Source organism: Mangifera indica, chromosome 15 (assembly GCF_011075055.1).
Source record: "Mangifera indica cultivar Alphonso chromosome 15, CATAS_Mindica_2.1, whole genome shotgun sequence".
Taxonomy (NCBI): domain Eukaryota; kingdom Viridiplantae; phylum Streptophyta; class Magnoliopsida; order Sapindales; family Anacardiaceae; genus Mangifera; species Mangifera indica.
In genome coordinates, this window is record NC_058151.1 from 1701027 (window position 1) to 1715801 (window position 14775).

The window sequence follows — 14775 nt, forward strand, 5'->3', positions numbered from 1 at the left end:
ATTTGAAAGAAACTTAAATCACCTTAATTTTCGGTTTAATGAACTCAAATTGAATTCAAACTAAACTATTTTTTATTTAAATTGAATTCAAATTAAACAACATTTAAATTCAATTCATTTAATATCCACCCTTACTCCTAACTCTCCATTGATAACCTTCTATTTGTCAAGAAATGGTAAAATAAATAGAGAAAAAATAAAGAATATTAAAACGAAAATATAGTTGACTTATACTAGGCATATTAAACTTATTATAAAATATTAAAAAATATTTTATTGCCGTTAATATTAAAATCAAATGAATGGGAAATCTTGTTACCAGAATCAATTATGCGTAAATAATATTTGAGTAATATTATATATATCTATTTTAAATATATATATATTATTTAGATATTTTATTATATAATTAAATATTATTTTATCTTTAATTTAAAATAATCTAATTATATAATAATAGATATAAATATAAATATATAAATATATACATATTTATGTATTTAAAATAAGTACATATAATTTTATTAATAATATTATAATAAAACTATATGTACTTATTTTTAATATATAAATATATTTACTTATATATAATATATAATTTAAAATTTAAAATAAAATAATATCTAATTATCTAATAATATATATAAAATAAAAATCATCAGATACTTAAAAACCAATCTTACTATAATTGAACAAACAAATATAATTATATGGCACTCGGTTTCCGCTTCATTGATACGCTTAATTATTAACCCCATCCAGCCATGTTATTTTGTTTCTTTCTTTCTTTTGACGTGGCAAGCTCTCATCGACCCATCACTTGAGTGGCCGTAAAAAACCCAAACCACTTCACCAAATCACAATTCATCGTGGTCTCAAAGCTAAAACCCTCAGAAAGGTTTTTTCTCATGGTATCCAAAAACCCGAACCCGGCTGAAGGATTCTACTTGGATCCGAATGGAATGGCCTTACCTGGACTCGTACCTTTTGCCACACCCGCGGCAACAGCTGCCGTTCCATCTACGGCGTCCTCGTCGGAGGATCCGTCAAAGAAGATCCGAAAACCGTATACTGTTACTAAGTCTAGAGAAAGCTGGACCGAACCTGAGCACGACAAGTTCCTTGAAGCGCTTCAGCTGTAATTGAACTCTTCTTTTATCGCTTTAAAGTAAACTGTTGGTTGTGTAATTTGTGTTTCTGCCTGTTGTTTTTAAAGGATTTGAAATGACTTTTATGGTTGGATGTTTTGTGTTTTCGTGTGAATTGGCTTTGAATTGTGTTTGGATTGGGAGAAAGTTGAGTGAAGAAAGAAAATTCACATTCCTTTGTGTTCTGTTTTCTAAGAAAGTAGTAGGTGAAATTAAGAAAATGAATATTTCTGAGAGTGAGATTTGAAGTTCTGTTCAGATTATTCATCTAATTGAAAATTTGTGGATATGTTTAGTTGCAATTTGGTTGTTCAGAGAAGAAGTCGGAAAATTTAAGAAAGTGGACTTCTCTAGGTTTAGAATTTTAGTTCATTTACTTATTTAATTTGTATTTTGTAATTGTCAAGAGAAAATACTATATTCTAGGCGAACTGCCATATAATAAAGTAGATCATTAGTTGCGTTTCAAAGTTCGTGCTTAGTCTGATGCAAGTAGGAAGGACTTGAACGAATGGAAAAATAATGAACGGCACACTTGAGAGAGAACCTTTGCCTTTTGCTTTGCGCAAAAGAGAAGAGAATTGTGGTTCATTCACTTGTTTAGTGCGTTTATGCCGTTTTGAGTTTAATATTGTGGGAATCAAGCAATATAATGAGGTCTGATTGACAAATCTAGAGGCATGATATCTTATTTTTAAGGGCTGTGGAACCATAGTGTATGACCGTAGGTGTTTTTAAGTAGTCTATGCTGTATGATCCTCGCGAATGAAGCATTTTATAAAAAAATTCTAAATATTGTTTAAAATTTCAGGATTACTGGGTTCTTTATTGAAGGAGAGAGATTATTGTCTTGGAGAAAGTCATTTGAGGTTGAAATTTGAATAGACTATTTGCAAAGACAGCGAACATTTGATATAAATTCGTACCTTACTATTTTGCTTTTGCCCTCTGATGGTTCTTGTGTTCTTGTGATTGTATTCAGCTTTGACCGTGACTGGAAAAAAATCGAAGCATTTGTTGGGTCAAAGACAGTCATTCAGGTACTCTGAAATCAATAATTCCTTTGTTGTGATTAGTATAATATGCAATAACAAAATCTTTAATGCTGTTGCCTATTATATTATTTCATTTATTTATCAATAAAACTATATATACCCATTTTTGATACACAATTTATGTACACAGATGATATGCTATCATGTGATTGGATGTTTCTTTATCATATGATGACACATGTTTTAAAATCAACTAATTACATGATGACACATTACTGTGTACATGAATTGTGTATAAAAAATGGGTACACATAGCATTGCTCTTTATTTATTTATTATGATGTCATTTTCTTGGGGTTTTATTTTAAGTATTTCCATTATCTTCGCTATTTCTTGCTCCTAATTTCTTATCTAGCTGCATTCTATCCTCAATGGGCTGCAAATTCCCCAGTTTTTGGTGATAGATAGATTCACCTATTTTTTTCTCTTTAACAAATAATGTTACGCAATACGCACTAGAAATCTATAAGAATTGGAGAACTCTATTTTGCAGATTCGCAGCCATGCACAGAAGTACTTTCTAAAGGTTCAGAAGAGTGGAACAGCTGAACATTTACCTCCTCCCAGACCTAAAAGGAAAGCTGCCCATCCTTATCCTCAAAAAGCCTCAAAAACTGGTGAGAATGGTTAATTTTTATTTCTGAATTATGTTTAGTGTTCACTATGCAGATTTAAGGTAATTCTTTCTCAATGTGACACTTTTAACAGCTCCATTGCAATCACAAGTCTCACGTACCTTTCAATCATCTTCTGCTCAACTTGAACCGGGACATTTTCTGAGTCCTGATTCCTCTTCAATGCTTATGATTCCAGTGGCTAGTACTGCTACTTCTTCCTGGACAAACAATGTACAAACAGTTGGTTTATCACACATGAAAAAAGGTTAGTTGTTTTATACTTGCTATAATATCGATAACATCAACCTGATTTATGGTAGCTGTATCCAAAATTTATGTTTTAGATCATTTTAATGTATTATGTGCTTTGTAGGGCCAGGAATGGGAAATAACCGAAGCAGTTCAAATGAGAGTGCTCCAAAAACACGAGCAGGAGGGGAAATGACAGATCAAGGGAATCATGGTCATTTAAGAGGTAATACATTCAACTTTAGCTTTATGCTACTGGTACTTGCTGATCATGCCCTAAATCTCTTTTTGTTTTTTCATTAGCACTTACAATATCCTTTTTGTCGATACAGTCCTGCCTGACTTTGTGCAAGTATACAGCTTCATTGGCGGTGTATTTGACCCGAATGTTTCTGGTCATTTGCAGAAACTTAAAAAGATGGATCCCATAGATGTTGAAACGGTATGTTACAAATTGAACTTGGTCATTGTAGCTGTATAATATTACTGGTTTTATGGTCATATAATTTATTTTATAATAGCAATGATCAAATATTAACTTACCTTTCTGGCTTCTGCACAGGTGCTGTTGTTGATGAGAAACCTGTCGATAAATTTGACCAGCCCCGATTTTGAGGATCATGTAAGCATCCGTTCCCCTGCATTACTTTTTTTAAACTGTTCCACCATTGCTTTTTCATATTCCCTCTCCCGTTGTGATCCGGGGACTTGTGGTTTATATCTAGGATTGTTAGCTCTACTGCCTTTTAAGTTAATGGGCTCTCATTTTTTCCCCTCTCTGAATCAATGCAGAGAAGGCTGCTTTCATCGTATGAAACCGAGACAGAGACAGCCAACCATGGTGGTACAAATAATAACCTTGTCAATGATCAGCAGTGCAAAAATGTCACTTAGTTCCAGTAGGTGACTAGAATAAATGAGATTTAACTAGATCACACATACCTACTACTTATTCTTTCCTCGATTTTTCGTGTAACCAGTACCTGCTTTCATCTCCTGATTTGCCAGAACTCCAAATCCAGGAGCTTCAACTGGTTCACTGGTGGCTCCAGTTGGTCGGACCATTTGGCTGCACTGACAATATACTCACCCATGGTGTCGGGTTCATGTATATATTTAAAAATAAGAAAGAGGCGACAGAATTCGTAATCGAGAAGTGTATAGTTGAAGGTGTTTTACAAAGGTTATCCTTCAAAGTAATGTGTTATTGTGTATTACAGTTTTGACTCATTATTTTTGGTGATATTCTTCTAAATTCTGTAATGTATATGCATTGTTGTGTATACGTCTTTTAATCTTTCCCTAGAGCAAGCATATCGTATGTGTGGTGGAATGTAATTGTCATTGAATATTTAACTATTGCAAGCAGAAAACAGAATATCTTCACTGACGAACACAAGGTTGTTTTGTTGCTCTTTGTCAGCTTTCAATAGCCCCTTTTCCCCTCTATCGCAATATTCGGTGACCAATTATTTTACCCGTATAAATTTTTTAAAGTCTACTGCCACCGGATTACTAATGATTGTTGGGTCCCGTGGTCCAAGGAAATATGTGATTATTTGAAATTAATTAAACTATATTTAGTTATTTTAAATATATAAATATAATATATATTATTATGTGAATGAATATTTTTTAATTAATAATAAAATAACATCTAATTATATAATAACATATTATATATATATAATATTATTTTTTTGAAAACAATAAAATTGTATATGCCAACTTTAAATATACAAATTGGTATACATATAATATATATCATTATATGATTGAATAATTTTAAATTAAAAATAAAATAATATTCAATCATAAGATGACAAATTATATGTGTTAAAGACTCAAATAAAAAGAAAGAGAATATCACATCTAATAAAATTAAGTAAAATAAATAATATATAAATATGTAAATAAAACTTTAACATATGTCAATTGATTTTGTGTAATATAGATTTTAATCTTTACACTTATAAACCTAATATATTTTTGATAATATATATACTTATTTATATACTCAAAAATAAATACATATAATATTAATTAAAAATCTATCTATCATTATTATGATTGTCTTTTCATTATCAACATTGTTTAATTCGGAATATCTTATTATTAATGTGATGTGAATCTTTTACCATTAATACAAAAGACATTTCATTACCCCATTATCTATTAAAAGATAATCAAGCTAACTTATTTATTAAATTTAAATAAAAAATATTCGTACTTTTAATTAAAGTAATAAACAATTCAACTATCAAGTTTAGGTAATTTCATTATTTGATCACACTAACAAATTATTTAATAATTTAATTAATTAATTTTATTGTTTATTAACATGAAAAAAAATCTTAATCATGCTTTTAAGTTAACTAAATGAAATATCTAATTAATTTTTTAAGAACATTTAAACAGAATAACATCTCAATATGTTTTTTATAACTACTAATCAAATTAATTTATACCACGCACTTATTTAGGTAATATCTTAGTGCTAACTTTTTTAATTTTGATAATAAAAAATCATCCAAAACAAAAGCTGAAACACTCCTTAGATATCATCTAGTCAGAATTTATTAAGCAAGAGCAGTAGTGCAATAGAATTCAGGTAAATTGAAAACAATAAAACTATGTGTACCCACTTTGAGTATATAAATGTGTACACATTTATATGTGTCATCATGTGATTGGATGATTTTAAATTAAGAATAAAACAATAACCAATCATATGATGACACATATAAGTGTGTATACATTTGTGTACCCAAAGTGGATACACATAGTATTGCTCAATTGAAAAATATCTCAATACTAATGCTATTTGCCTATGTACCCGAAAATCTCTCAAACCATATAAACTCCACGAGTAATTGCTACATATGACTATGCTCCACACCGTGGGCATGTGTCAACATCACCCGTGTTACACAATTATCATTGGGACACATAATGATGACTCTAATAACAAATAATAAGAATCTTAGAAGAATCAAATTTAAAAAAATTATCAATTGAGATTAGAAAATCCAAAACTATATAAACTTCACTCTATAATCTCATATTTTCCGATGCAAAATTTAAAACTAACAGTTGAGATTAAAAAATCTGAAACTATATAAACTTCGCTCTATTATCTCAAAATTTAAGACCATTGCTTAAGGCCGGGGCAAGCCTAATAGAATAATGTATCATAGCACAAATAGAACCAACAGTGGCAAATAAACAGCACGGATAGGTCATGAAATATATTCATACCTTTTTATTCTCTTTTATACTTGCTATATATCTCTGTGTTTCTGGTAATATCCCAACTTAGAGTGAATGTAAAATATCCGACATTGTCTTAACGCTCAATTTAAGTTGTAGTAAAAAATACGGAAGTCAAATATCTACGTTCGCCAGAGAGATTAACATTCATGCTAAAGTTGAATTCATCTTGCACAACTATGTATAACCAAAATGTCTATTTTCCATACCAAAATCCCATGTCCACCTGTTTGCTGAAGATTTCTGAATCGCAACCATGCCCAGCCACAGCAACAGGATGTGCCTGACTTGATCCTACTTCCATCTCAAAAAGCCTATTGTATGCTACGTTATCACTGATTCCACCAACAATATGATCTAAAAACACCATATAAAAACAGGAACAAGACTCATTGTATCAAAATTTAATCTCAAAGAGTAGCAGCAGGTCAAACTAGGGCTAAATTCGAGTTCGAAAACAAGCTCAATTCAAATGAATCTGAAACAAGTTCAACTCAAGTGAATTTGAGCTTAAATTCAAGCCTGAGAGTTAAATAATTTCAAGTTTGAGCTTGAACTAGAGCTTGTGGTGTGTTCGACTCGCTAAGCTTGGGAGACTGGAAAAATTTGATACTAATTGACCAAAATAACATTGTTTTGACTAATGCATATTAAAATAGTGTTGTTTTAGACATTTTTTTGCTCAGTTATAGTACTAAACTGAGAGCTCAAAACTTGTCAATTCCCATTAAGCGAGCCAAACTCAAACAACTTTAAAGGGAACTCATTAGACTTGAACTCGGCTCCCTTTAAGTCGAGCCATTGGCTTGAATCCAATCTTAGGTCAAACACAAGCATTAAATGTTACAAATGATGAGCTTAAAATAATTCGGAAACTCAGTAGAGCATGCTTTACCTGAAATTGGCATGCCAAGGCCCTGCACGTATTGTTGTCCATAATACAATGGAAGATTTTGCGTTGGGTCTAGTAGCTCCGGAGTATAGCAATTCATTTCATTACTGGCACGAAGAGAGGGTGAGCCTCTTGGCAGGACACAAACTTGGTGAGGAGAAGGAGATTTGCTTGGAGTTAGCATCTGCTGTAGCGATGGACTATTAATAGGATGAGCAAACCTCCTTAGGTCAGCTCGAGGCTGCTGGAAATGATCAGAAAGCACATTTGTAGGAAACAGATGGAGCGGTTGTGGATTATAAAGATAGGTCTTTGAATCAAAGGGCCTCCTCTTATGACTCATATGAACTTCTTGAGCATCTGAAGATCTAGAAAATGCCTTCACTGGATTTATCTGGTGTTGGCCAAATGATGAAAAAGATTGCTGGCTTAGCATCCTTTGATAAGAAGTCTCCGAACCCGTCACGTCGTAAGAATCAAAAATAGGACCATCCAACACAAGTTGAGAATATATTTCCTCACCACGGGTGAGACTAAGAGCTTCTAGCTCATCAGCATAATCAACCTGGGGATTTAAGGTGAACAAATCTGACTTAACTGAACCACCATCAGCTGAAAATGTGTAGTCTTGTGGAAGTATGAAGTCATCTACTGTAATCAAACTGTCCTCATCTGGTAAACAAACTTCATCTATTGTATCAGCACTTTCATCAAAGCCACTGAGGGGACCGAGCTTGGACTCTGACTCACTTCCAAGGTTATATCTTATATTGGTCTGGCTATCATCAGAGATCGATAAACACTCCTCAATTGTACTCACTGCAGAGTGTGCCTGAATGCCTGCACATGCTCTTGTTTGCGAATCCTTTGCAAAACCTGTTCAAAATTTTGTTAATGAGTCAGATTTTTTTAAAAAATCCAAGTGTTTCTTTAAATTTTAAGCATGTTACCATTATCTACAATTTTCAGAACGGGGAACCCCATGTTTAGCTTTGAAAATGTTTCCACATCTGTTTGGTCTGGCTCCTCCAGAAAAGATAAAAGATGCCAAGATGCACCATTCGGCTGCCAGTCTTTTCCATCATAAGGTTTCCAGCCTTTAGCAGAGTGATGCTGAGTTAAATAATATTCATTGAGCTCGGGCAGCATGGATACTTTGAAATCTTCACCAGTAAGAACTTCAGGAGGCACGTTTGGTATATGGCAACTGTACAGTTGCTCTGAGATTACTTTGGCATCAGGAGTGAAGGTAGATGCAATAAGCTTTGGAGCAAGTTCATTTTTTCCGGAAGATAGATTTGTGGAATTGTTCCCTGCAAGTTTCTCATTCCACTCTGTACCCCCTTTCATTTCCTTAGCTGATATGTCACCAGGAGGTTTGTTCTCTAAGGAAAATGGAGAAAACATTTGTTTTAGCTTCTCTATAGAACTGACCAAATTTGATAATTCAGTTTTCTGCATAAAATACATTGTTTAAAACCTTAAAAATCAGATATATGGTACAAGGATACCTTCAAGAAACTGATGAGCAAAATCAGAGGAATGAAAAGTGTAGCCTTCCATGTGATCTCTTCTAACATCACCGGGCTGATGAGGCAATAAGAAAAGGACATCAAACATATATTTATATGATTGTTTAGGAAACTCCACGTTGTATAAGAATTTAAAGTTAGTAAGTAAAAGATTATAAGATTTACAGCTGTGTGCCTCAGATTTCCAACCAGGATAGTAATCAATTACCTCTGATATCGAGGAATCCATTACAGAATTTGTCCCAAAATTCAGGGTTTTGTTAACCAGGGGAAGTAGAATTTCAGCAGAAGTTTGTGCATTAAAATCAATCCCAGCAGGATCATTGGCTGGAGATAGGGATGCTGCAAAATCATCTGGTTCATCGTGCTTGGTCACGGGACTTTTGAAGTTTCCAGGAGCCTCAAGGGTTTCAGCAACCTCTGGATCCAAGTTCTCTTTATACTCATCACACATTTTATTTTGCTTCCCTTGAAAAGTTTTATGCTGTTCCTTTCTCATTTGCTCGAACATATCTAAATGTAAGTATCCATGTTAGCATCAGAAGATCACTTTATCATTAAACCTTTACTGACTGGCTGGGTCACTGCAACCATTAAGGCAAGAATGCAAGTCTGTAATTACAATGGGAAGTTAAGGAGATTTTACCTTTTCTCCTACTTTCATCCTCAGCTCTATCCAAATTCAGAAGTTCAGAAGAACCAAATGTCTCATTGTTTTTAAGATCTTCACTCTCTGTCCTAGAATGAACTTTGTCCTGAAAAGATAACAAATTCTGATAAAGAACCATACTTCTTTTGTATAATAATTCAAATATGGCTTTCCTTATATTCTGGACCAAAAAGGACAATGAGCATTATCCAAATTTATTTGTAATCATATCATCTGAAGCTGTGAACATTCTATTACATCAGTACAAGACAAAAGATATTTAGTATTCTCAATACCTTACAGCGATGCGGAGGCTGATATGCTGCATTACTCCTGTTAAGTAGATGATAACATTTGCCTTGAACCAGTGAAGGAGAATTTCCCGAAATACTCGATTCCCTAGGAAAAGCACCACTTCCTAAAAGTCCATGTTCAGGATTTGGGCTTGAATGTTGAGATAGTTGACCATGAATTTTTCTAGAATCTGTATTGGATTTTGAATGTTTCAACATACCAGAATCTTTCAAGCAATTTTTCCATTCATTATGAAAGTATCCACAAGGTTATAAGCATGAGTTTATAACTTTGAACCACCTAAAGGCATATTTTTCACCTAAAAGTTACATTACATGCTGAAACATGGTGTTTAACACTGCACTACCAGTAGTACAATCTTAATCTGAAGATCAGTTTGTTGAAGCATGGGCTTCAATTAAATGAAGAATGCATTGCATTATTGCAAACATTTGAAATTTGAGCCTTTTAACAGTGCCTTCTACCAGAAAATCAATCCTAAGCATTTAGTCAGCTCCAAAAAGAGGGAATGATCATGGACAAGTGTCTATTCAGGTTAACTAAAAAGTTAAACAAATCTTCCCCTTCCTCTTCTTTGGGCCTTGATTACAAAAAGGAAATATAATGTGAAGAATGATGAAGATTAATGCAGATCAATATGCATTTCCTTTTTGTACTTTTTAAAAAGCCCAAAACACATGAAAGGCATCTTTAATGACAGAGTTCCCTCAAAAAAAAATCTGGACAATCAACACAAATCACTAAATTACTGTTGCCTTAATGACTTCTCACCACTAAAACAGTAAAACCTTTGTTAATCAGCTAATTTCAACTTCATTGTTTTTCCAACCAAATTGAACACCATATTCATTTACTCTCCCAATGTTCTTTATACTCCAACTTACTGGGAGGTGTTTATTGTGATTGATTCAAATTCAATATAAAGCCATGAATATTTTATAGATATTACCAAAACAATCTTTCTCAAACAAAATTCCTGATGCCATGGTATTAGCATAAAAAGAAAACTAATAAATCAATACAAACTTGAGAGTTTAAAGTCAGTTTAAATAATTAAGTGAATAAATTAACCCCATACCTGAACCATGGCCAGGATGAAATAATCCAGTTCTAGAATCAGGAATTTCCCTGTAACAAAATTTTTTTAAAGAAAATCAAAACAAGGATTATTTATTACAGCACAAATGTCAATCCTAGCCATTGTTACCACTTTCTTACCCTAAAATTGATCGGTCAAACTCACGAGGTAAACTTTTGCAAGGATCCAGCTCAGATAAAGAAAGGAGAAAGTTTCTGGTATATGATCTTTTTGATTGTCTTAACAACAAAACAAGATCAATTCAAACACTGTCAAAAATAAATAAATAAAGAGGGATAATCTGTTTTGATGGCTAACATGCACGAATTAACTACAACAATTTCAATTAAGCTCTTAGAAGTAAAAACCTCTCCCCAATTTAACCTGTACACCTATTTGATAGTTAATAAAGTGAACTTTTACAAACTTTTTATAAGCCATTATACACACACAATTTTTTTTTCCTCCCCTGCCATTTTCTTAGCGACCAAACACAATCATAAATTAAAAATATAAAATTCAACAGAACTCAGTTACAACCTGAAAAGATCAACCACCACAATAGATTACCAATACATGTTTTTAAACATTTACTCGTGAAATTATGATTTCATTTAACCGTGCCAGTGAACATTGATCTTGACTCTCTGATCATCATTCTTTCATTGCTATACATGCAAAGCTATCGTGTCTAACTCTGCTTACAAGTAACAAATTTAGCAGATCAAAATTGAATCACCTAAAACATGCCAAACTTTCGGCGTGAATAGAAACTCTAATCATTACGATCTTGATACTGACGATTAACTCGTATTTCCGATCAAACAGAGAGCAAGAACAAAGTGGAGAATTAATCTCTTACTACTGAATTTTTATAAAAAAATCTCCGGAAAGTCAGTGACTGAAGTGTAAGGATTTCAAATTATCACCGCAATTTTTATTATGAAAATAAAAACATAATTTCATTTTAATCCTTTTCTATAACTTTCTGAGCAAGCAAACAGGTAAGTTTAAAAATAGCTTCAATAATTGTCCCGAACTTAAAATATAAACAATCAAAATAGACATTGAATATTTACTTAAAAGACTGTGGAAGGTCATCATCTGACTTTGACTGATCCAGTAAAATTTGATCCTCACTTGCTGATCTCATATTCTGCGGAAAAATACACGCTATGAAAACAAGACGACTTTGCTTATAAGTCCACGATTTTACACATTAAAGTTTCAAATCATCAAACAAATGCCGTATACTATTTCTTGTTTCTATAAACCCTAACGGAGAGTAAGACATTAACTGGCCTTGTATAATCAAAGCTTCTACAAAAGACAAAATGGAGAATGCAAAACTTAATTAGAAGAATTTTCTCGGGAAAGTTAGTGAGAAAATATTTATGTAATTAAGTGGCGAAATGAGGGTTGAATGAAGTAAAGAAAGAGGTGGAGGTGATTTGAAGAGAAGGACCACCACCTCCTTGTGCTGTGCGTGAAATGGATAGTGCCACAGAGGCATTCGGAGTCTATCTAAAGAAAGAGGGAGGACCTTCAGTTTAGGTGGAGAAATTTGGGGAAAATAAATTCTAGAATAAAATTGCCTGCACAAATAAGAAATATAAACTAATATTGTAAAGGAATATTATATGCATCAATAAAATTATATATATAAATAATACATATAATATTAAGTTAAAGGACTATTTTACACCCATCTTTAGGTGCATTCTTTAATCATACCCATAGAGTTTAAAAAGTTAAAAGTCTCGCACACCTTTTTAAAACCTTAATTAAAGTTAAAGGTAGAATCGTTATTTAACAAAAAATTTTAAAAACTAAAATTTTATTATGTTAACCTTCTCAGTTTGAAAATCTCATAATTTTTTTTATCCAAAGTTTGAAAAATCAATATTTTCCTCTAAAGTTTGCAAATCGTCGCTGAAAATGGTTGTCTCTAACTGCATTAACTCTCATTTTTGGTTTATCTCTCCCTATCGATCAAATCTCAAACACAGAAGAATCCGATTTTCTCCAACAAAGATGAAATTTTCTTCGTTGAAGTATTTTCATTTTAGACGAAGATGATCGTTAAAGGTCTTAAATGAAGACAATGTGGCTATTTGAGACCTCTGATTGTTGTCTTTATCCAAGACGAAAACAATTCAACAAAGATGATTTCGTCTTTATTGGAGCAAATACAATTCTTTGGTGTTTGAGATTTGATCGATAATGAGAGATAAGCTAAGAGGGACAACCAATGAGGTGAAAGACGACAAACTTTGTCGTTTCCAACAATGATTTGCAAATCCTACAAGGAAAATGTTGATTTTTCAAATTTTAGGTGAGGAAAAATTATGAGATTTTCAAATTGAGGGAGGTAAAGGAATAACACTTTAATTTTAAAATTTTTTGTTAAATGACGATTTTACCTTTAATCCTAACTAAGATTTTAAATGGATTGATAAGACTTTTGGCTTTTCAAACCTCACGAGTGTGCTTTTGAGAATGCAACTAAACTTGGGTGGGAAATAAAACTTTGGCCTATAAATTTATATACAAACGATTATATATTATCTTGTAATTGAGGTTGTTTTATCACTAATTGAAAATTATCAATTATACTATGTCATATCATCGTTTGTACACAATTTTGTACTCATTGTTTATGTATATAGTATTACTCCTATATACATAAATAATTTGTATAAATTTATACACAAACAATAACATGTCACTATATGAATGAGTATTGTATTATATCTAATTCAAAATCCTCCAATTACGTTGTAACATGTCATTATTTATGTAGTTTAATTAAATGATATATTACCATGACTTTATTGTACTCATTGTATGTTATCATTTTGTTTGTGCATATTATTGTTTTATCTCTAATTCAAAATCAATAAATTACACGGTAATATATTGTCATTTATACTCATTATATGTATATATAGTTTTATTATAAATATTACTTAAGAAATAATATTGTGTGTATAAACAAATTATATAAACGTGTTCATACAATTTGAAGTGATAGTATTTGATTGAGTGTTTTTTAAATAAAAGAAAAAAATTAAATTTAGGTTTTGATTCGATTCGAACCAAACCTGAACAAGAGTCAAATTAAGATGTGTTCAAATTCAAATACTCTATTCAAATAATATTTTTAGATCTAAATTGGATATTGACCTTGTAAAGAGGTCAATCGGGATTGGATGAGCAACTAATGGTTGAATTAGGTCAATCGGGATTGGATGAGCAACTAATGGTTGAATTGATTTATTGGCAATCGAATTGATACATAGTTTAATTAACATAAAAAACAATTTTGTCAATTTAATCATTAAATATTAAACTAAGGGTTAAGGTTTTATCAAAATCCAAACTCATATCCGTCAATTTTTTAAAACTTAAACACCCGTTATTTTGTAAAGAATTATTGTTATAGTTAAGAGTAAAAAATATATAATTTAATTAAAAATATTTAAAAAACTTCAAATTTATTATATTTCCCTTTTGAGTTTAAAAATATAACAATTTTTTTTATTGAAAGTTTAAAAAGTTATAATTTTTTTTTTAGAGTTTTTTTTTCTCACTACTTCCCGTGCCTATTACTATCTCTAGGAACATTTTCTCTCTCCCTACCCTAGTTCAACGAAGACAAACAAAGACGAAACATGACAAAGACAATTTGAATCGAATTATCAATAATTCTAATTTCTCTAAAAAGATAATTTGATTTATATCGATAAATTACCAATAAAAATATAAATTATATTATATAATACACTCATTATACCATATCAAATTTTGATATAAGCTAAAGTATATATCAATTTTCACCTATTTTATATCATAGGATAAATTGTCACAGTATCGATTCGAAAAAATAAATTATAAATTATTTATTATTCATCGAGAGAAAACTTAAGTGGGTTTTGGAGGCCCATTAAAATATCTTCAGCCCGATAAA

The 14775-nt window shown here is 31.6% G+C and overlaps 2 protein-coding genes across 3 annotated transcripts; one reads left to right on the plus strand and one right to left on the minus strand.

Moving 5' to 3' along the window:
- The first annotated feature begins 821 nt into the window (after window positions 1-821).
- LOC123197172 (protein REVEILLE 6-like) lies at window positions 822-4465 on the plus strand. Its single transcript, XM_044611340.1, has 8 exons — window positions 822-1138; window positions 2131-2188; window positions 2697-2820; window positions 2912-3085; window positions 3194-3295; window positions 3402-3511; window positions 3632-3691; window positions 3862-4465. The coding sequence occupies exons 1-8, from the start codon at window positions 909-911 to the stop codon at window positions 3961-3963; spliced, it is 960 nt and encodes a 319-aa protein (XP_044467275.1). The 5' UTR covers window positions 822-908; the 3' UTR covers window positions 3964-4465.
- Window positions 4466-6304: 1839 nt separating this feature from the next.
- Window positions 6305-12374, minus strand: LOC123197187. 2 transcript variants are annotated; one of them, XM_044611356.1, is made up of 11 exons: window positions 12277-12374; window positions 11885-11961; window positions 10946-11044; window positions 10806-10855; window positions 9709-9896; window positions 9410-9518; window positions 8972-9276; window positions 8743-8818; window positions 8182-8616; window positions 7235-8107; window positions 6305-6696 (listed from the first exon to the last, which is right to left on the minus strand). In XM_044611356.1, exons 1-11 carry the CDS (start codon window positions 12316-12318, stop codon window positions 6536-6538), a joined length of 2415 nt encoding a protein of 804 aa, XP_044467291.1. In that variant the 5' UTR covers window positions 12319-12374; the 3' UTR covers window positions 6305-6535. The 2 variants fall into 2 exon arrangements, with proteins under 2 accessions (XP_044467291.1, XP_044467292.1); XM_044611357.1 differs by lacking the exons at window positions 11885-11961; window positions 12277-12374 and adding an exon at window positions 11545-11753.
- Window positions 12375-14775: the final 2401 nt, after the last annotated feature.